This window comes from Myxocyprinus asiaticus, chromosome 4 (assembly GCF_019703515.2).
Source record: "Myxocyprinus asiaticus isolate MX2 ecotype Aquarium Trade chromosome 4, UBuf_Myxa_2, whole genome shotgun sequence".
In the NCBI taxonomy this organism is placed as follows: Eukaryota; Metazoa; Chordata; class Actinopteri; order Cypriniformes; family Catostomidae; genus Myxocyprinus; species Myxocyprinus asiaticus.
The window spans coordinates 18,183,019-18,207,545 of record NC_059347.1 but is presented as its reverse complement, the minus strand read 5'-3'; the positions used below and the strand labels follow the sequence as shown (position 1 = coordinate 18,207,545).

At 37.6% G+C, this 24,527-nt stretch overlaps 1 protein-coding gene across 4 annotated transcripts in view; it reads right to left on the bottom strand.

The window, feature by feature from the left end:
* Positions 1-6,988: 6,988 nt before the first annotated feature.
* Positions 6,989-24,527, bottom strand: part of LOC127439576 (active breakpoint cluster region-related protein-like) — a 241,447-nt gene continuing 223,908 nt past the window's right edge. For all 4 annotated transcript variants that reach the window (XM_051695745.1, XM_051695746.1, XM_051695747.1 and 1 more), the window contains 7 exons: positions 17,116-17,175; positions 16,884-16,993; positions 16,593-16,732; positions 13,806-13,940; positions 12,788-12,893; positions 11,545-11,695; positions 6,989-8,461 (listed from right to left, as the gene is read on the bottom strand). In XM_051695745.1, coding sequence (XP_051551705.1) covers positions 8,372-8,461; positions 11,545-11,695; positions 12,788-12,893; positions 13,806-13,940; positions 16,593-16,732; positions 16,884-16,993; positions 17,116-17,175 — 792 coding nt within the window. In that variant the 3' untranslated portion in view covers positions 6,989-8,371. The remainder of the gene's footprint in view (positions 8,462-11,544; positions 11,696-12,787; positions 12,894-13,805; positions 13,941-16,592; positions 16,733-16,883; positions 16,994-17,115; positions 17,176-24,527) is intronic.

Here is a 24,527-nt window from a genome sequence, read left to right as displayed (position 1 = left end):
TTTTCAGTGGACGCCCAAGCGAAATTTCAGAACCAAATTTAATGATATTTATCTCACGATTGGCACTTAAGTGCTAAATATGCTTCTCATCTGAAAGGTGCATCTGCACCACTCGACTGAAGCCTGGTTTCATGTGAGTGTGCGAGCCATTGCAGAATCACACACAGCAGTGATCTGCTCTGCACTTCCTTTGGAGCACGCAGGTTTGTGCAAATCTAAAAGGCTTCCCAATACTCCAGAGACAGGAGAGCACAGAGACGATCACTCGCGCAACTCATTCGGGCTTCACTTGATATCAAGGCGCAATCCACAAAACTTACATGACTCCATTTGAAGTCTACTGAGTTTTTCAAAGTCAAACATCTCAAACAGCTAGACAGCCCGACATTCTCACCACCACTGATGAAGAAAACAGCTACAACACTGTATCATGTGCCAAAATAAAGGGTTTTTAAACTGTACATCATCACCCTCACAAAAATTAAATCCATGAGACTTCATTTTAATTTTATATTAATTTATTATGGAATATAATATACACACTCATACGTAGGCCTATTTATAGCCACTATATTTTCTAAATAGTGTTTTCTTATTGGTGACCATTTTTATTATTTATTTTCTTATGGAGATTTTTGAGGATGGTTCTTTTCAGAGGGAGGAGTTTGGCAACACTGGGCTTCATTAATCAGTTAACCAGTGGTGCAACATCAGAGACACACGTCCAGATGACGAGCACCTGTAATACACATCAGTGAGGGTGGAAGTTTCAGTCTTCTTTAGTTTGTCTCTGTGTAGGTCCGCTGAAGGTCTTTCAAAAGCTGCTGAGCAGCTGAAAGCAGAGATGAGTCCATCACAGACCTAAACACGACGTGACACAAAGAAATAATAACACGAGTTTCATTCATTACTGTACCATACTTTTTGTGAATGCATTAAGATGTAGTTAATGCGAATAAAGACAAACTGAGTGCATCCGAGATTAGAAAACCAGCTATTTATTTAACAAATGCTCAGTTACGTTTAAGAAATTTATCATTTTTTACATTTTTTTTTTAGAAAAATCTACCAGTAAAATCGACATCTAAACATCTTACCTTAAAGACTAAACGACAATTTTATAAGCATCACGGTGAAAAGTTAAAGTTTAACGCATACATGTTTACATTGTTCATGTTTCTTGCGTCACCGCCGGATGTCATTTAATATTCGAATGGAGTTATGAGAAATGTAGTTTAACTTACTCGAATCAACTATTTCTCATGCACAGATCACAGAAATAATATAACTGATTTAGGGTACAACGGGGCTAACACCAAAAGGTGTTTGATTTAAAAATAAAAAAAAGAACAATGGCACATTTGATTTGAATAACATTTTCCTAAACACCTGTTTGTGACTGTGCACTGCAAAATTTTCCTGAGCCTTGAGATCATTGCATGTAATATCTAAAGTTTGCTTTCGAGGCAATTCGATCTAATATTTCATCATTTTTAAAACGTAAAAAAAAAAATAAAAAAAAAAATAAATTATGTAGCTAATGAAACTCCCTGAAATTATCACATTCTGATACTAAATACTAATTTGTTATTTTCAGTTTAAAGGTGATTAAATAAAAAGTTTTTCAAGAACTGTCTAATAGGCCTACGTGAAAGGATAGTATTTGGGTAAAAAAAAAAAAAAAAAAAAGAACCCTGTTACAGGGACTAAAGGTCCCTATAAATACATTCTTCTTCTTAAGTGGGGTGAATAGATTTGTTATGAAGAATGTTTAAAGTGGGCTCACATTGACTCATCCAATCACAATGGAGATGCATGTGTTAATAGAATACTTGAGATGTTATGAAACGTCAAATGTGATGGAAATGAACAAGAAATGATGCACCTTTTTCTGCAGTGGTTATTATTGAATATGCATTATTTTAATTTGTTATTTAAAAAAAAAAAAACCATATTGCTGTCTCAAAAATAGTAGCATTAGTTTGCAAATGTTGCACTGTAACTGTTGCCCTGATATCTACACAAACTCACTAAACCCCCTGGTGGACTTTTACCCCAAGAGTATGGGCCTTTTACCCCAAGAGTATGGACTTTTACCCCAAGAGTATGGGCCTTTTACCCCAAGAGTATGGACTTTTACCCCAAGAGTATGGGCCTTTTACCCCAAGAGTATGGACCTTTTACCCCAAGAGTATGGACCTTTTACCCCAAGAGTATGGGCCTTTTACCCCAAGAGTATGGGCCTTTTACCCCAAGAGTATGGGCCTTTTACCCCAAGAGTATGGACCTTTTACCCCAAGAGTATGGACCTTTTACCCCAAGAGTATGGGCCTTTTACCCCAAGAGTATGGGCCTTTTACCCCAAGAGTATGGGCCTTTTACCCCAAGAGTATGGACTTTTACCCCAAGAGTATGGGCCTTTTACCCCAAGAGTATGGACTTTTACCCCAAGAGTATGGGCCTTTTACCCCAAGAGTATGGACCTTTTACCCCAAGAGTATGGACCTTTTACCCCAAGAGTATGGGCCTTTTACCCCAAGAGTATGGACCTTTTACCCCAAGAGTATGGGCCTTTTACCCCAAGAGTATGGGCCTTTTACCCCAAGAGTATGGACCTTTTACCCCAAGAGTATGGACCTTTTACCCCAAGAGTATGGGCCTTTTACCCCAAGAGTATGGGCCTTTTACCCCAAGAGTATGGGCCTTTTACCCCAAGAGTATGGACTTTTACCCCAAGAGTATGGGCCTTTTACCCCAAGAGTATGGGCCTTTTACCCCAAGAGTATGGACCTTTTACCCCAAGAATATGGGCCTTTTACACCAAGAATATGGGCCTTTTACACCAACTGTGGACACCTTTTTTTAACAACTGAATTTTAATCAAAACAACCTTATGTTATTATTTCTTTTCACACAAATTGTGTTGATCCATAAATATAAAAAAAATAAATAAAATAATTTGATCATGATATCGAATTATTTTGATATTACGTTTTGTGGCTAGAATAAAAAAAGCTAATTTTCCTTGCCTTTTGTCCTGTTGTACCTAACTAATTCCTTTAGCTGTCAGGATTGACGGGGTCTAGTTGTCACACTTTTTACTCAAGTGAATATTTCTCAAGTTTTATTCTGGAAAGTTAATTTTGGTAAAAGCACAAAATGCTAATGAACATTGCTCGGTTTTATATCTTGTCACCTGGTTGAGTTGGTCCATTTGTGTCCTTTTTACCAATACTGTGCTATGGTGATGCATGATAAACATAATTAATTAATTTGAAGTAATATTAAAAAAAATGTGTGGCTCAAGAGATAAGCAGCATAACCTATTACAGTTCATTCTAATGTCTGATATTAATTTATATTTTCAGCTCCTTTCCAGAGACAACAGGCCTATATGTTTGTGTTCAAGAACATCTTACACCATGGTAACACATTTTATTAAGATGAAGCTCACTGTAATCTCAAGTTGAACTGTGTAATGTTTTACTAAATTTAATTAATAAAACTTAAAATATGTTTATTTTATGTTATGAAAATTTACTCAATTCAAATTAATACATTTCATGAAAGTGAATCTTTTAATTATTTTTTTTATATATAGTCGCCCAAAGCAACAGACGCATGTTGTGATTTGTACAATAACAACCTCTTATGTTTTTATTCAGTTTTAAACTGTTAGATGTGAGGCAGCAGTAGAAATGTGTGACAGAAGAACAAATATTCAGTCATTAGGCTAAATCTGTAAGATTAGACTTTTATCGCCATCTATAGTACACTTACAGTTAGTTTAGTTCATTACTTGTGCACAACGAGGAAATGATTTAGAAAATACAATCTCATCTCATCTGCCAAGCATTTATAAATTTTAGTCAAACTATTTTAACCTCATCAACTTCATCATTTAACATTATTTAAACTAGATAAGTTATTACCTTTTTTTTTTTTACTTGCTGTGCCCCTCTCGTGATCATCACCCACAAATGACTGCATTGTGTCCAGTAGAGCAAAATCAGGTGTGCCATATCTGGTTCTTGGTGAATATTTATAGGAGAGACACGAAATGGAAACAAAGTGTCCGTCTATAGATTCCAGACAGGGATGTGGACTGTCTGGTGTGCCGAACACCTGTCCATTTACATTGTGGGCTTATAAAACAACAACAACAACTTTGTTGCTTGACTGAGGTCTTCGTGAGGTCACTGGGTCGAGCACGTGGTTTTATTTGTTTTCATCGTGACAATTGAGTGGCATGTGCCACGTGAGCTGTCTGGGGGCACTGCATGTGATAAAGTCTTGTACAATCAGACCAGGAACACACTGAACAAGGAAATCAGAGCGGCTAAAAGAATATACTCTGAGAAGCTGAAAAACAAATTTTCAGCTAACGACCCTGCATCAGTGTGGAGTGGCATGAAACAACTCACAAATTACAGGACTCCTACCCCCAACCCTGTAGTGGACCAACAATTGGCTGACGACCTGAATGTGTTCTATTGCAGATTTGAAAGGCCCAATCTAACACCCCACACCAACTCTGACCTTCACTTCACACAAACACCAACACCTCCTGCAACCCCCCTCCTCCCCCCTCCTGCTACTCAACCTGCACTTAAGATCTGTGAAGATGATGTGAGCCTTTCGGAAACAAAAGACGAGGAAAGCACAGGGCCCAGATGTCATCTCACCAGCATGTCTTCGATCCTGTGCTAACCAGTTGGCCCCCATCTTCACACAGATCTTCAATAGATCACTGGAGCAGTGTGAAGTCCCATGCTGCTTCAAACGCTCAATCATCATTCCTGTCCCAAAGAAACCAAAAATCACAGGACTTAATGACTACAGACCTGTCGCCCTGAGGTCTGTGGTCATGAAATCATTTGAGAGACTGGTGTTGGCCCACCTGAAGAACATCACTGGACCCTTTCTAGATCCCTTTAAATTTGCTTATCGAGCAAACAGGTCTGTGGATGATGCAGTCAACATGGGATTGCATCATATCCTGCAACATCTGGACAAACCAGGGACATATGGAAGGATCCTTTTTTTGGACTTCAGTTCGTCTTACAACACCATCATCCCAGCTATACTCTAGAATAAATTACACCAACTCTCTGTTCCCATGTCTATCTGTCAGTGGATTACCAGCTTTCTGACGGACAGGCAGCAGCTTGTGAGACAGGGGAAACTCACTTCCAGCACCTGTACAATCAGCACTGGTGCCCCCCAGGGATGTGTGCTCTCCCCACTACTCTTCTCCCTCTACACCAACGACTGCATCGCCAAGGACCCCTCTGTCAAGCTCCTGAAGTTTGCAGACAACACCACTGTCATCGGCCTCATCCGAGATGACGATGAGTCTGCATATAGAAGGGAGGTTGAACAGCTGGCTGTCTGGTGCAGTCAAAACAACCTATGAGCTGAACACGCTCAAAACGGTGGAGATGATTGTGGACTTTAGGAGGAACACCCCAAAACTGTCCCCCCTCACCATTCTAAACAGCACTGTGGCAGCAGTGGAGTCATTCAGGTTCCTGAGCACTACCATCTCACAGGACCTGAAGTGGGAGACACACATTGACTCCATTATGAAAAAGGCCCAGCAGAGTTTGTACTTCCTTCACCAGTTGAGGAAGTTCAACCTGCCACAGGCGCTGCTGATACAGTTCTACTCAGCGGTCACTGAGTCTGTCCTCTGCACTTCAATAACTGTCTGGTTTGGTTCAGCTACGAAATCGGATATCAGAAGACTACAAAGGACAATTCAGAGTGCTGAGAGGATTATTGGTTGCCCCCTGCCCCCCTCAAGAACTGTACACTTCCAGAGTGAGGAAAAAGGCTGGAAAATCACTCTGGACTCCACTCACCCTGCCCGCTACCTTTTTTAACTGTTGCTTTCTGGCCGACGCTTCAGAGCTCTGAGCACCAGAACCGTCAGGCACAGGAACAGTTTTTTCCCTCAGGCTATCCATCTCATGAACAGTTAAAATTGCCCCATTGAGCAATAATTAATGTGCAATACACAGCTTAGTCTTTTTATATTATCCAACACATCCAACCTCTTCTACCATTACATTCCCTTGCACTGTATATAACCGATGTGTATTTAGATTTGCACTACGTATGTGTAAGTATGTATGTGTGTGTGTGTGTGTGTATATATATATATATATATATATATATATATATATATATATAATGTATGTATATATATATGTATATACACACACACACACACACACATACACTACCGGTCAAAAGTTTTGAAACACTTGACTGAAATGTTTCTCACGATCTTAAAAATCTTTTGATCTGAAGGCATATGCTTAACAGTATGCTTACAATACTGTACATGGATAATAGGAAATAATATACTGGCACTTTGATATTAATTTAACAATGCATTTGGTGATTTGGTAACAGTTCTCTGAAGTCCAATGAAGACGAATGAGAAACATTGAGTGAAATATCGCAATATATCGTAGTTTTGAAATGCAATCCACCAAAAATAAAGAATCGCAATAATATCGGATGGTGAACTAAATATTGATAACATCGTATCGTCAGTTACCTTTTGATTCCCACCCCAGTTAACACGCATATTGTCTTGTGGCTATACTTTTGAAAGTGAGTATTTTAATGTTCATAATTGGCCCCCATTCACTTCCATTGTAAGTGCCTTACAGTAACCCCGATTTTTACCCAAATATCTTAATAATATAGCTGACCCTTGTGTCCTAGTGTTTTTGTCCATTTTATTTTGAGTGATTCTACAATTCTAAAATACAAACATCTTTTAAAAATGTGTCCTTAAATGATTTAACTTTAAATATTCAAAATATGTTGCACTTATTTAAATGTGAAATGCATTATTTCTGCACCACTAACGACACTACATGGAATTGCAAAAATAATGGTTTCCAGACAGGTTTCCCCAAACATTCCCTGTTTCCACCCTCTTACGGCAGACCCCTTATTAAAAACAAAGAACTTCTTGTGCTCAAGATACACCTTTATTTATTTTACTAAAAAAGGGGGGAAAAGGTCACATCAACATTTACCCTTATTGTTAATACAGTATCCTCAATATCTTTCCAACAGAAATAAAACACAACTGTTTTTTTATTTCCTTTTAATCTTATATTAAAATAGCAAACAGTTTGTAATCTAACCGTGCTTATGAAGTACATATCACTGGCTTTATGGCAGAAAAATTTGTACTGTTTTCCCCTCCCCTCTGCCTGTGGAGTTCAGCAGTGGATTAAAAATAATAATAGTTAAAATCAAAACACAAGGAGGAAATTAAACTTTGTGTGTTACCTGCCCACTTTTTATCTGACGAGATGAACATGCAAACACAATCACATCTTTCTACAGATTACACTGAATCTCCTTACACTTCAACTTGCAAAAGTGAGATAGGAGACTATTTCCCCCAAATCAAGACAAAGTTTTCCATTTTTCCAAGAATAATCTCACTACATTGTATACCAAGACTTGTCCCAAGAGCTGTCTAATTCATCTGTTAGATTTTCTATTTTTTATTCTATACAGACACAGAATTTGAAGTTAAAACGAAACAAAACAAAAAATTGCAAATTAACGACTCTACAGAGTTGTTCTCTAAGTGTACTGAACTGTACAAGCACAATTAACAGAATATATTCATAATAAATAGGGCATTGTTGGCCTGTATTTACTTGGACAAGGAATCTCAAAATATGGCCAGCAGGATTCACTCGAAGCAAGATTTTATTTTGAAAAAATGCATTTGCTCACTCTCTCACATACACAGACACAGACACACACACACACACACACACACATAGCTCACTGCCCCTGTATCACATGCAGAAAAGCTTATGAAAAAAAAAAATCTATCAAACAGAAAACATGTAAATGCTGCTGTTTTTGTTTATTGGAATGCCTCTTGAGGAAGAGCAGGTTAACAGCAGGTTGCTTCCAGTTTCGGGATCACTGAACTGGGCTTTAGAGGAGCCACCACACCAGATGCACACATCCCATGGCACAACACTGTGACTGTATCCCACAAACATTCTCACAGGACGGTAAACAGGGTGTGCGATGTGGTAGAAAGTGTGCTTGTGTTCGGCAGGATTTCTATGTGATAAGTGCAAATTTTCTAAAAGGTGATGCTGAATCCCGGGCTTGAGTTCGTCCTCCTTCACTCCAGTTCTTCTCCGTGATGGTGTGAGGTCTGAGCTCCCGTTAAACATGAACATGACTGGAAACAACAAAAGCAAGGAGAGTGGGCACAGTCTTTCTCTGTCTCCCTGCTGGACTGTTGGCTTTGTACAGAAATAAAGAAAATGTTTGGAAGGAAGGGAGAAAGTCTCTGACTCTTTCTCTCTTTTTAGACGTCAGTTGAGAAATAGAGTGTATTCTTCTTCAGCTCAGCGAAGGATATGGGTGGATGCTGCAGGTAGTACAGCAATACCTGAACCTGTGAGAGAGAGAGAGAGAGAGAGAGAGAGAGAGAGAGAGAGAGAGAGAGAGAGAGAGAGAGAGAGAGAGAGAGGAGGTTTACAGTGGTGCAGTGATTCTCAAACATATGTAGAACTGTCAGCATTACTCATTCAGACCACTAGATGTCACATTTACTCCTGAATGAATGACAGTGTAATAAATCCAGTGAGCATTTAAAGGGATAGTTCACCCAAAAATGAAAATTCTCTCATCATTTACTCACCCTCATGCCATTCCAGAAGTGTATGACTTTCTTTCTTCTGCAGATCACAATTGAAGATTTGTAGAATATTTCAGCTCTGTTGGTCCATCCAATGCAAGTAAATGGTGACCAGAACTCTGAAGCTCCACAAATCACATCAAGGCAGAATAACAGTAATCCATATGACTCCAGTGGTTAAATCCATTTCTTCAGAAGTGATATGATAAATGTGTGTGAGAAACTGATCAATATTTATGTCCTTTTTTACTCTAAATCTGCACCTCTACCAGCCCCAAACCGGTAGGTGGCGATATGAACGAAGAATGTGAATCGCCAAAAAACAAAATAAGAATGTGAAAGTGAAAATGGAGATTTGTAGTAAAAAAAAATATCTAAACATGGATCTTTTTCTCACCCACAGGTATCATATCACTTCAAAAGACATGTATTTAACCACAGGAGTTGTATGAATTACTATGATGCCTTTATGTGCTTTTTGGAGATTCAAAGATTTCCATTCACTCGCATTGTAAGGACCAACAGAGTTGATATATTCTTCCAAAAAATTGTGTTCTGCTGAAGAAAGAAAGTCATACACATTTTGGATGGCATGAGGGTGAGTAAATGATGAGAGAATTTTCATTTTTGGGTCTTCAATATGACACTGATTAAACATTGTAAGCTTTGTGTTAGTAGCCAAGATCCTTAAAGTTGTCACAAATCCAGCCACAAACTATGACAGTACCACCCCTGATTAAAGAAGAGTAGAAGGGCAAAACACTGTCCTAACTACACTGTACAAATATTCTGTCAGATAACCTAAAAATGTGCTTCACGTGGTAATATCTAAATGAACTCCTTTTACTGAAGTCAAAAATGTTATTTAATCTGACTAGATCAACTAGATAAATAGTTACACCAACAAAAGTAATTTTTATGGGTTAAATCAAGTGGAAATAGATCCTTGAGGTAACAATTAGTATAGGTGCGATGCCATAACAACTGACAAACACTCCCTTCTATGGTAATCTTTTTAGTTTTTGTCCAACCGAATGCAACGTGTCATGTGAAAAGATATTTTAATGGTTGTTTAATTTCTATTTCTCTTACATTGCGCTGGCAAACCCCCATTGTGTGTAATAGGTTGGGTGCACTCACACAGGTTAGTCAAATGTTCTGACTGGCTGTGATATCATGTGCATTTATGCTTTAAGTAAGGACAGAAAATTCCTTTACACTAGAAACATCAGGACTGATTAGGGCATGGTGTAAGATGGGCAAGTTGTTCTCTAACATTTGGCTCAGGCCACTAGTTCAGTTTCAAACACGTAGTGCACCAGCCAAAGGACAAAACAAATGGTCAATCTGTCTCGTCAGTTACACTGACACAGTAAATATTCTGACTGAAATGACACGACAGCATATAAATACACCATTGAGCCGCAGATAGACCAGTACACTACTGTCAGCCTGGGGTCACTGTTTTGACAGTATGGAAATCAGCATGATGGAAAAAAACACAGACCACATCAGTATCACAGTAACTATAATAATACAGTGAGTGGAAGTGGCTGACAGCTATAAACAGTGGCTGAGTGGTGATGTGATCTCTTAAAACGTCAAACACATTACCAGTGGTTACACAGCACAACACATTATAATGATCTACAGATTGTGTGTTTGTGTCCTTGCTTGGCAAGACTCCCCAGAGTCCCCCCCCCCCACAGAGAGTCTAAACCTGCTCTGTGATTATTTAGATCTCAAGGCCAAATACAACAATTGCAGTTTACAGAAACTAAAAAAACACACTGTACCATGGACCTCTATTATTTTTATGTAAAGCAAATTATAATATGTAGAATAAAATGTAGACTAACCCATTTCCACACACTGACCCTACCCCTAAAATGAAAACCTTTGGCACTTTAGAATCAAAATGAAAATGATAATTAAATTTGTGTGTAATTTATGCACAACTAGCATCACCAAATGAATTGCAAAAATAAACATTGTTTTCAAAACTTCTCCAAATATACCCTTTCCGTCTGCCATTGGTCAAACAAACAGCCTTTAAAGGAATGTTATGGGTTCAATACAATTTATGCACAATCGACAGCATTTGTGGCATAATGTTGATTACCACAAAAAAAAAATTTCAACCCTCCTTAAAAAAAAGCACAATTTTGGGTTCCGTGAGGCAGTTACAATGGAAGTGAATGGGGCCGACCCGTAAACATATAAACACGCACTGTTTTAAAAATATAGCTATATGACGTAAACAATAAGAGTGTTAACATGATTTTAGTGTGATGAAATCACATACTAACCTTTTCTGTAAAGTTATATAAAATGTTAAAACTTTGTTGCGATGACATGTTTGTAAACCCTTAAAACCCTACAAAGACGTTAATAAAATTATAAGCTTCACATTACTGCCTTTAAACCCCCCAAAATTGGCCTTATTCACTTCCATTGTAAAAACCTCAATTTTTGCTTTTTTTTGTTTTTTTTTAAGAAAAGGAGAGACGAGTCTAAATTTTTGTGGTAATCAACATTATGCCACAATTGCTGTCGATTGAGCTAAACTGAAATATTCAATATTAAGGAAATCAACCTTCAAATGTCTAACTTATAGTTGTCTCTGCATATTAAACAGGGATATGAAAAGGTAATTTAACTTAAAAAAATAAAAAAAATAAAAAAAGTAACACACATCAGCTTTAACTTCACATAAATGAACACATCTCCAAGTGTCGGCAAAGGATGGGTTTGTCCACAAACTATAGCTAAGTACATGCATACATACAAACAAACACTCAAAAATGCATGCATATCTTAGTACGCAAGTTTTGTCTCACCTGTGCCATCACATCATGACTCCAGATGTCAGAGGCCAGTGTGATATGGGCTTTATTGCTCTCTGATTCTGAAGGTCTCAGCAGAGTGGGGCCAAACACTGTGGCCAAATTATGCAGCGACATCTTATTTACCGGCTCCTTCTCTGCCACCCTGTAATGAGAGGAAACCAAACATCAATACAGAACTGGCCACATGCCATTAACCAATCAATAAGGTGAACATTTCCATTTAAAATGACTCTATACATTTAAAGGGATGGTTCACCCAAAAATGAAAATTCTGTCATCATTTACTCACCCTCATGCTGTTCCAAATCTGCATGACTTTCTTTCTTCCATGGAACACAAAAGGAGATGTTAAGCAAAATGTTCGTCTCAGTCATCATTCCCTTTTTTTGCATCTTTTTTTTTTTCATACAATGAAAGTGAATGGTGACTAAAACTAACATTCTGCCTAACACATCCTTTTGTGTTTCACATAAAGTCATACATGTTTAAAACAACAAGAGGGTGAGAAAATGATGACAGCATTTTCATTGTTATGTGAACTATCCCTTTAAAGTCAAGTTTGAAGTGTGATGTGTAGAGTCGGCCAGCAGGTGTCCACAGTGAACTGTGTTGATTATTCAACACAGTGAGTGCAGGACATGTTCATGATTGTGATGTGTTAATAGGCTGTAATTAAAGTCAGCAGTAATGTCTCCAGGGAGGCTATTTCTGACAGTGTTTATAATCCTGAGACCCTGCTTGCTAACTGTTGACTTTTCAGAGAGATTCTTGTGAATTGTGACAGCAGTTTCTCACATTTAAAAAAAACAACTACGTTCATTCATAAAAGTGACTGAACTGATGTTCATATGAAGCAGAAGGCATTTAAAGAGCAATGACATCTGTCTGTCCCAAGTATACATGACACAGTGTGGAGCATGAGCACAACGGCAAGGCAAATTGTGGTCCTATTAACGTGTACATGCTGGATGAAGCCTTGCTGCAAATCGCATTATCTAGGTCTGTTAGTACGACACTGCAAAAATCGCAATGGTACTATTTCATTCGGAAAGTAAACATAATATTTAATTCTGTTGGCCCTTAGGTCTAGCCTTTTGGAATAAATGCCTTCAATGTTGCTCCGGTGAATAAAGGCGCACGCCAGGCAACAGAAGCCTCACATGAGGATTAAGAAACTTCAAGAGAGGCAAGGAACGTGATGAAACCGCTGTGTTTTCTGTGTGTGTGTGCTTACCTTTTCAGGTGCTCCAGCAGTGTGAGGAACGTAATGAGATTGGGGTCTGGTAGTGACCGCAGCAGATGCATCATGCAGTTTTCTTTTGCAGCAGGATCTGATAGAGCTGTGATGAAGATAAGTGTAATTATTTAACCGCTAAACACCCCCTTCCTCTTAAATCACACCCGGATGTGTCTCTCTACCTCAATCATTTGCATTTGGCATTTCATGACTCTGTTTGCTACATATCATACTGTGATTGGGATATTCTAAGACTTGTGAGATCTTAAAATGTTAAAGGGATAGTTCACGCAAAAATGGAAATTCTCTCATCATTTATTCACCCTCATGCCATCTCAGATGTGTATGACTGTCTTTCTTCTGCAGAACACAAATTAAGATTTTTAGAAGAATATTTCAGCTCTGTGGGTCCATAAAATCCAAGTGAATGGTGGCCAGAACTTTGGAGGTCTAAAAAGCACATAAAGGCAGCATAAAAGTAATCCATATGACTCCAGTGGTTAAATCCATATCTTCAGAGGCGATATTATCGGTGTGAGTGAGAAACAGATCAATATTTAAGTCCTTTTTATAAATCTCCACCTTTGACCAGCCCCGACCAGAAGGTAGTGATATGCACAAAGAATGTGAATCACCAAAAAGACAAAAGAAGAAGAATGTGGAAGTGAAAGTGAAAATTTATAGTAAAAAAAGAACTTAAATATTGATCTGTTTCCCACCCACATCTATCATATTGCTTCTGAAGACATGAATTAATCCACTGGAGTTGTATTGATTACTTTTAGGCTGCATTTATGTGCTTTTTGAGCTTCAAAGTTCTGGCCACCATTCAGTTGCATTTTATGGACCTACAGAGCTGAGAAATTCTTCTAAAAATCTTCATTTGTGTTATACAGAAGAAAGAAAGTCATACGCATCTGAGATGGCATGAAGATGAGTAAACGATGAGAGAATTTTCATTTTTGGGTTAACTTTACCTTTAAATATGAAATAGATCGAAAGTGAAAGGTCATACCAATGCCCTCCATGAAGGCCGGGTACAGCCGGTCCGTGAGAAGAGGTTCTGGCAGCTCCCTGAAATACAATTTCAGCGTTCCTGCTATGGCATTAATGTCCATATCACTCAACATCACCAGGATATCTTTGGTATCTGAAAGAGAGAAAGCGCAAATGAAATGCAAACCATCATAACAAATGCTGCGTGTAACACTCAAGGTTGTAGATCTAGTCTGAGTAACAGAGACCCAGCATTATATGACATAATACTGAGTAACACTCAATGCTTGCTGAGTGCTCTGAACACTCCCTGTAGACTGTGTGTGTGTGTTTATGGAGCCAGCTGACAGCTGGAGGGATCAGCCCTCTGTACGGCCTTTCCCATAACACTGCTGCTGATTTTAGACAGAAGACGCAAGCCTCGACTGACCTCACATTACCAGAGAGAGACAGCGATGAACAGAGATGGATGGGAAATCATTAAGAAAGTCAAAGCTACTGTAAGTAGGTGTGTCATTTACTCACCCTCATGCCATCCCAGATGTCTATGACTTTTTTCCTCTGCATAACATAAATTAAGATTTTAAAAGAATATTTCAGCTCTGTAGGTCCTCAATGCAAGGGAATGGGTTCCAAAATTTTGAAGCTCCAAAACCCACGTAAAGGCAGCATAAAAGTAATACATATGACTCCAGTGGTTAAATCCATGTGTTCAGACATGATATGATAGGTTTTTTAAGTCATTTTTATCATTAATTCTCCTCTCTGCCCAGTATGGGGCGATATGCACTTTCACTTTCATTGTATGGACCTACAGAGCTGAAATATTCTTCTACAAATCTTCAATTGTGTTCAGCAGAAGAAATAAAGACATACACATCTGGGATGGCATGAGGGTGAGTAAATGATGAGAGACTTTCCATTTTTGGGTGAAATAGTCCTTTAAGATGGCGTGTCAAGTAAAAAAAAATAAAAAACACATCTCAAGACTCTTGCATTCTGTTTCCGAACAGTGTCAACAGTGTTGATGCAAAGTGCTGTTCCCACTCTAACCAAATCAAACACTCTGGGTGATACCTTGCTGTCCGATCACATGTGGTTAGGTGAGACACAACGCTGTATCCACCTGGTCGCAAAATACGTCTCCTGTGAACATTTGTGATTGGATTTCAAGGGGAGGGTCTCTGATTTTGTAACGACAAACATTAATCGCTATGTACTGTGTTACTACATGAAATTAAAGCACAAAAACTTCATAAAAGATAAAGCGTCGAAAAAAAAAACAAAAAACGGCACAACATTTCTCCCAGACGCATCTGAAACTTAATCCAAGCACAAATTCAACATTACATTACATTACACATTTTGAGCAGAATTATCTGCTTTTTTAGTGGATTTTGTGTATCAACCTAAACTTCAGATTTATGTGCTTCATCTGTGTGCCTGCATGATGACATCAGACACACTGAAGAAGATCTGTGAAGTTCTCGTTTTTGTGTATGTATCAGACGGTTATTTCCTTTTAAAGCCGTTCGTAACCGGCAACGTTTAAACTCTTGTATTTTATATTCTCCCTTTTTCTTCCCAATTTGGAATGCCCAATTCCCAATGCGCTCTAAATCCTCATGGTGGTGTAGTGCCTCGCCTCAATCCGGGTGGCGGAGGACGAATCTTAGTTGCCTCTGTGTCTGAGACCGTCAATCCACGCATCTTATCATGTGGCTTGTTGAGCACGTTACCGCAGAGATATAGCACATGTGGAGGCTTCACACTTCACACGCAGCGTCCACACACAACTCACCACGCGCCCCAACGAGAGCGAGAACAATATTATAGTGACCACGAGGAGGTTACCCAATGTGACTCTTCCCACCCTATCAACCGGGCCAACTGGTTGCTTAGGAAGCCTGACTGGAGTCACTCAGGACGCCCTGGATTCGAAATTGCGACTCCAGGTGTGGTAGTCAGCGTCTTTACTCGCCGAGCTACCCAGGCCCCCGGTCACATGCGTTTTTGATCTTTGTATGTGTTTTTTATGATCCAATCACAAAAAGTTTTAGACCCCGTTTAGGCCTATATTTAGAGGTGACCACACGTGATCACATTTCAATCATCCAAAATGCATCTTAATACCAGATGTAAACAGGGTCACAATATTTAAAAATAGGTCCCATTTTGCCACGTTTGGACTTTGATCGGTGAAATAATCTGAAGTTCTGAAAAATTAATCAAGTCACAATTGAAGCTCCAGTTAAATCAGCATTGGAGTATAGTGGCTTTTAGTCCATGTCTGTTAGCTTTGGGATCATCTATATGCTATATAGATATTCAAAGACACTTAATCATCAATCTTACAGTTCAAGCAAAAAAAAATTGCCCACCAACATCTACCCAGTGTACTCAAATAAAACAAGACTTGTACTCCACATTTATTTATATTATATAGCCATTGTATAGCCAGAGGGTGACTGGCTCCCCCAGATGAGACTGCTTTCTCCCAAGCTTATTTTTGTCCATTTACTAACATCTTATTGAGTTTTGGGTTCCTTGCCACGGTTGCCTTTCACCTTTGGCTTGCTCACTGAGGGCCTAATGACATATCATTTTTAAAATATGATTTTAAATCATGTTATTCATTTAAACTGCTCAATGAGGACATTACAGCATCATCATTTTCTGTAAAGCTGCTTTGAAACTCTTTGTTGTGAAAAGCGTTATTCGTTTAATGTTTTAAATGACTTGACTAGTGTACTCCTAAATAAAGATATACCAAGTATGAGCATATGGTTGGTGAAATGGCTCTTACTGGTGTCAAAAGCAGCTTTGAGGGCCTGGATGTCAGTGGCCACTCCAGAGATCCTGTAAATGCCCACTTCATCAATGCCTCTCTTCTCCACCTCTTCAATGCACTGCCGCACGATGTAAGGCACCTTGGAGCGCTCACGCCTGAGGAGGAATAACATATAAAATCAATGTACACAACTGTACTAAATGTATTTAAGGAAATTGTTCCGAATGTTATATTAATTAAAAATATTATTGTGTATTGAATTATTGTTTTTCCATACTTATTTTTAGGGCTTGTCATTTCACTCACTTTGTCACCACGCAGATTTTGACCCCAAACACACCGCTCTGTTTCTTAGACAGCGTCCGCTTCAAGCTCAAGTCCCGACTTGTAAACTTCATGGAAAACTCCACTTTAATCTGAGAAAGGAACAGTTATTGAAAGGCAACATAAGTCACTGTAAATAATGTTTAAAACAATAATTGAAAATAATAGATTATTCAGAAAATAGATTTTATTCTCATGAGAAATACATTTGTACCCCATTCATTTCTATGACGTCCATATGCCAGTTTTTGGACTGCACAGTCTGAGGGTCCAACTATAAACACAGGGAGAGAGAGAAAAAGATAAGTGTGTTCAAATTACTTGTTGGCTTTACTTAACTTATTATTAAATGTACAAGAACGTCTATACGATACAGTTACTGCTTCCAAACACAGTGTAAATATCATCTCCCCACACAATACTGTCATAGGTCAAAGGTCAGTTTGGAGGCAAGAGTTGCAACGAGCCAGGAGTGCACACAGACATATCAAATAATGGCCAGTGAAAGAAAAGAAAAATATTTTAATGGAGAATATTAATAGTTTGAAAACATGTTTGGAAACAAAAATACAAATGCATCTGGGGCTCAGAATATTGCCCCGATTTTACGTCTTTCAGAACAAAGGTTGTTTATCACATTACATAAAAAATATTTCTTGTTTAGGATGTAAATTTAAGGGCAATATATAAGCACACACACCTGACCATATGTCTCTTTCTGCACACACAGGCACATACTTCTTAAGATAACATTTTTGAATCTACACCACAGGGTTATTTCTAGTTATTTCCATCCAAATGATTTTTTTTCTTCTTCTCCTTGATAAAGACGACCCAGCATCATTTAGCTATTCTAACAAAAATTTCCCAGACTCTCTAAAAAAAAAAAAAGCCATGGGAAACTCGTAGCAGTTTTTTTTCTTCAGCGACTTCTACTTCACATAGCCGCACTACTGTCAACTCCATACTAATCATATAAATGTTGTCTTCAATATAATACATCAAAACAAACTATCACAATGAGTCAATAACATAAGAAACATAAAATGCACAATTTGGTGAACATTTATATTTAACTTCTTGAGAGATGGAAAAATTAGAAAACAGTTTAAAAAGATGGATCCATTTCTGCAATATATTCTATCAAGTTTAGTACCCAAAAGACCGAAAGAGAGACAATGATAAAGTGTTCAATTAGGGAGAGAACAACAAACAGCTATTACAGATATGCACAGCAAAATTGGTTGTTAGAAAATAACAAATAACAGAACAAGACAAAATACACCACAATCAAATACACTCCAGAGAATATTTAGGAGGCACCCTTTAAGTGTTAATATCTTATGCACTTTTGATTTTCAGACAAGACAAATATTCTGATTATTAGTATTATTATTATTGTTTTCAATGAGTGGAAATAAAGATCTCCATTCTCCTCTAAAGCTACACTATGTAACTTTTGGCCCTCTAGCAGTTGAAGCATAGAACTGCAAGTTACTTGCAGAGGAACATTGTCTTGGTAATTACATCAGTCAGGCTTTGGCTCTGCTCTTCTGCCCAGATGAATCTGATGGTTTGAGGAGTACCGGTGTAACCATGGTTACAGGTGATCAACTTATCAGAGCGAATGTCACTAACAACAACAAAAATTGCCCCCTCCACTCAAAAAATATAATAAAATAAATAAATAAAAAACTAAAGGAAGACAAATATGCATAGTCGAAAAATAAATCTTATTACATAGCAGGTACAGTAAGTAGCATATTTTCCACAGTTGTTTTGACATCTTGAAAATAATTGTTTCAAAATAAATTTAGTTAAAAAAAAAGTTAGGCAACGATGACATTAGAGAACGATTGCTAGTCATATCAGATAAAGTCAAACGGTATTATAACTTAGCTAACAGGCAAATAGACCAAGGTAGTAACTGGTTTATAGATTGAGTTGTAGCACTGCAGTACCACAATCCATCCTAAAATGCCCCATTAGAATGACTAACACTATCTAACAAACTACCGCGCTAAGAGAGCTACCTGGCTAACTATCGGCCCAATAAAATATCTTACCTGTCGAGCAAGAAAAACTCCATCTCTGGGTTTTAAAACTCTGAAAAGCCAAGCCAATGTTGTTTCATGTTTTATTACGGGCTCTGTCGCTTTCTGTTTTTGTTTGCAGACTTCTCGGTTTCTTTACTCTGAAAACAGGTGATTTCCCAGAGGGTTGCCTTTTTGAATGACCCATGGTTAATGTTGCTCATTTGTTGTGGCTACAAGATTTCAGCATCAAACTACTACCACACCTATCACTGCACATACAACATAGCTGGACCCTCTTTATTTACAGATATGACGTTAAGGCAAAAACGTGGTTTGGAAGACGGAGTGTTGGTGTAATTGTTCATTAATGACATTTTTTTCATGTCTAACAAAAAAAAACAAACAAAAAAAATCTTACAGTGTAGCTTTAAGACATCTCTAAAGTGGCATTTTTCATAATCTACTCTAGTCTCATGTGTTGGTTATTTAGGGCTTCTGCCCTGTGAGCTTATAAGGAGAATCACTCTTGACAAATTGCGGACAAAATCTGTGCGGTTTCCATTAACACACAATGCTCTTAAGGGAACAGACATGGCTCTTACACTCACTTTCTCTTGTGCACGCACACACGCACACACACCAGTTTCTCATGCTGAAGAATGTCACACACAAGATGGATGTTGGGACAGGCTCTCTGGGAAAGACCCTTCCTCCTCTAAAACTAATCTGTCAATCAAACACCAACACTGATAATAAATTACCTGACAGTCTGGACTCAGTCTAAATTAAGTTACCCACTGATCTCTGTAAGAAATCTACCTCTTAAGATACTTAATGTGCTGTGCTGGCTACAACCAAGACTGAATCTAAAACCAACTCCAAGTTTTCGCTTCACTAACAACAAAAGTGGAGCTCGATGACACATGAGGGGACACAAACAGGACACATGCTCCCGAAACATTCATAAAATTGAACATTTACAGGAAAACATGCTTAAGTTTAATTTATATGAGAATGTCTGATAAGGTCTGTCAAACGCATAAAACCACATTAGCTTGTATCAATTCTCTCAACACAATAAGCGTGCAAGCAGTATTACTTATGCTGTTTATATACACATTAGTACTGTAATGAGATTCTTATCAAATATTTATGAAATTCTGCAGCTCTGTAATTGTCCCACTAGCAAACCAATATGCCGTGTTTACACCAACCAAATTAACGGGCTAATAAATCAATATGTTGAGACCAGTAGTTGGGATGTGCAGAAGTCTAATGTTCACTGCAAGGTTTGGAGATAATCCAGATGGACCTAATCAGTAGTATCTGGACTGCAGTGGTCAAATACTCTCAAGTTATTTTTCAACGCTAAAAAGCTTTATCCTACCCCAACTTAATATTCAGAGACAACTACCCTTCAGCATGCAAGCCATTAGCAGGTTAATTTCCCCCAATAGTGCAAACCCAGATAGCACATATACATCTCTGAAATGTCTGTTTAAGGGCATTTAAACTGGAAAGCATTGCACTGACTAACATCTGCTAAACATCTTAAAAAGATCAGATTTTCAAACATTCTAAATGATAAACGTCTCAAAGACAGCCGAATGTCTTATTGACATCCGAAAGGAATTCCAAGACAAACTGCAGATGAGCAAACAACCAAACAACTTCGTCTTCCAGATGTAAACACGCACATCAAATAGACATCTGGGTGATTTATGGGTGCTATCAAGGAACACTGTGGCACTATCAAAACACTGATCTGTTTGTTTGAGACATTAGCTCAAACAATGGCATGAGTTTGGGGAGGGACTATCCGTTTGTTGACCAATGGAAGATGCTAGCTTTGGTGACGTTAGTGATTCAGAAATTAACTATTATAATAAAAACTTTAGCTTTAGGGTTTTTTTGTTTTTTTTAGCATTTTAGGCAGCTTCCACTGTTTTCATCCTCTCAAAAACTGGGGTTCTGCTTTTGTCCAATTTAAAAAAATTCTGAAGACACCCCTATTTTCCAGCCATTTGTCAAATCTGAGAGAGATTGACAGCTCTAACATTAACAGCACAAAATAGCCTGTAAAGCTCACTCTTTTACACGTAAGTCATAAATATGTCAATGATGTCACAGACAGCTAGTCAACTGTCTCCATTTATACAGCACATATCAACTGAACTTGCTCTCAAAGTCCGGTTGTCACTTTGGCAATAGAATGTGGTTGTCACTCACTTTCATAACCAAACTGTTAAAGAAAATAACTGTTTTTAGCACTCCAAACAGGACTGACAATTGTATTCTGCTGTGTGAACGTAGCCTTAGGGTGCTTTCACACTTGGTTCGGTTGCTTTGACCAAACTGGTCTCTGTTCACATCATAATATTTGGGTCTAAACCATGGTCTGACTGCGTTATCAACGTGAGTAAAAGCTGCAGCTGTTTAACACTTTAACTAGGAAACCACTCAAGAAGACGTCAGCTTCACTGTGTTATTGAAGTATTCATCTCTTTGGATAACATGCAATACTTTACATGCACAGAATGACACTTCATGTATGTTTGTCTGCCTTTGGTGCATTGAATGTGCAAAGATGTGAAGAATGTGAGCGTTTGTCTGCTGCGAGCCCACAGATGCATTGCAAGAGAAGTAAGTTGCTCTCTGAAGGCAATTTATTTGGATACAAGCAAGAATGAGAAATGCATTACACCAAAATAACTGCGATCGGGAGGCTGCAAAGACGCAAATTATACCATATCACAAGTGGTTCACTTGTGCAATTTGGTATGATTGCATTCATATCAGCAGCATACCGTACCAGAGTTCACATGAACTGAACCCCAGATTGCCTTATCAAGCGGACTAATATGTAGTTTGCGGGTGTGCACCCGAGTTTGGAAAACATCATCTAAATAAACCGAACTTCGATGTTAAATGAACCAGGGTGCGCACCAAGTGCTAGTGTCAAAGCACCCTTAAAGATCTCAAGGACACCAACTCTGAAAACCCTTACTTGAGCCGCTCTCTTACCCTCTGGTGCTTCCCACAGTGCATTATTAAAAATTGAATCAAACAGGCTCATGACATTTCTAGAAAATCCTTTAATGCAGCTCAACGACTTACACTCTCGAAGGCCTGTCTTACAGTACCTTATCTGCCCAGTACTTTCCTTCAGTCTCTTATTAAATATCCTGGGGGATTTCACCCTACATACCCCTACAAACACCACTCTGTCTACAAATATACACTCTGAAATCTCAAAGTTTGGGACGAAAGAGCACAAATGGAATATCTATGGAGATTATTTCAACACTATACTAAATTGAATCCCAAAAAACCGGGCTGGATGATAATGTTGGAGATGGGGTGAAGGTCGCAGTATTTTCAGAGTTTGTTAATACAAACAGTAATATTAACTTTATTACCACCTGCTTGTGTAATGTCCAAACTGCAAATGTAGGAACTGAATTTAGACTTTGCACTGAAAACAGACTTGCTTTTGAAACATCTTAGCGCAATACCTATTTCTCAAGAAAAAAGCAAATTGCACTTTACGGCACTTCATTATTATACAATACACCCACATTTTGTGTGCATACACCCACAGGCGTACAAACAAAACACTCCCATCCACGTGCAAATGCTCCCATACCATGCCTAGTGAGTTGATGACATTAATGAAAGAAAAAAAGACAAAAAGTAATGTGGTGGTATGGTACAGTGATGGTATCAGACAGTAATACCATAGTATTTGATATATTCTTTGGTACTGAATATTAACCATACTCAAACCATGGTATTTATTTACTTACTTCAAGGTACTTCAAAAGAATACCATGGTATTACCATGGTACATGTAAAAAAAAAAAAAAAAAAAAAAAAAAAAAAAAAATGTAATACCATGGTTCACAACATGTTCAAAAACCATGATAACTTCATGGTGCCTGTCCAAAGAAACATGGTATTACAATTAGAGATCGACTGATTATCTAATTTTCCGATATTTATTTTCCGATTTTCAAGCATTTTTGTTTAATCTGATATCATTTTTGTAATATTGGATCCACCGATAAATGGAGTTTCTGAAATTGCACGCAAGACGGCCATTGCAATACTGGGGTTGTCCACATGTAATGTAACTTGCTTTTGCAATTTATTGCTTGAATTAATAAAATGTATTAAACGTAACAGCCATTCATGCTCTAGTCAGATGTGTTACATAAATGCATGATGTGTAGTTTTAAGCACTAAGAAACTGAGACAAACTCATGTAAAGACAAATCCTGCAAAGTCCCAAAGACGTAACATTACTTCACATTATTCAACTCGAAGAGCCGTGCATGTTGGAAATATTTAATTTAATTCTCAGTTGGCTACATTTATTATTAGTTTATTAGTCTTGTAAAGTTGCCGTGTAGGTTGATGCTCATGTTCCAATGGAACGAATGGCCATTGTATGCCAGCGCAGTTTTTAACAAGATCCACTTGTTTAAAATTCCCTAAATTATTTAAAATTTACTATTAAACTTTATTTCACTTTGAATCATCTTCTACACGATTACAGCTCTGTGGAAATTAATTATCTCCGTGACACCGTTCGAATAAAAGTTTTGCGTAAACACGTTGACATTCATGTGGCAAAATACTCGTCAAAATGAACATGTCTAAAATATTTTTGTGTCAGGTGACAGTGAGAGCATTGATGAGATTTGCATGTCATTTGCTTCAAGTTAAGCTGCAGATGTGCTGCTCACTGTAAAACAAAAAAATGTCAGCTGTGTCAGCAGGTGTTTCATGAGGCAGCTACTAATCTAGAGAACGATGAGAATCTACGAAACATTATTAATTCTGATGCCATTAGAGTCTGTAATCGCAGCAATGTATTTATTGTTTGTCACTTTTCTGAGAATGTTTACTTATTCCAGTGAACTATTTACCTTTAGCCTATTAAACAATACCTAAACCTTTTAACTGTAGTTTAAAATGGAAGATTACATTCATGCAAGACTCCCTTGTCGTTTATTTATGTTCTCCATTTGAAATCAGACGTTGTCAATTTATTTAGCCTATTATTATTTTTGTTGTTGTAATTATTATATAAAATAAAGATGGTATGTGATTATTATTGTAATATAACTTTTTTGCACATTTTCTTTGTTGAATATTTTCTCTGTAAAATAAAGATTAAATAAAAAATTTTATACAATTAATAAAGAAAATCGGTTCTGCATATCGGTTATTGGATATGTAAACATACAAATAATAGGTATCGTATCACTTAAAAAAAAAAAAAAAAAAAAACATATTGGTCGATCTCTAATTACAATGGTGCATATTTAAACATCCATGGTATTACAATGGTTTAAATCAAACTCCTGAACCATAGCAAAATGTCAGAAATTAGCTTTTTCATAGAGGCAATAATTGCCCCGGGATTTGATTTTCATAATATTTTTTTTTAAATGCTTCAATTTAATTTAAATATTTAGATTAAGAATACATTACCTCCAACCTACAAAATTAAATCAAATCATATTTTCTGTGATATGTATAATTAGGCTTAGAATTGAATATTAAGAGTAACTATATCAGATTT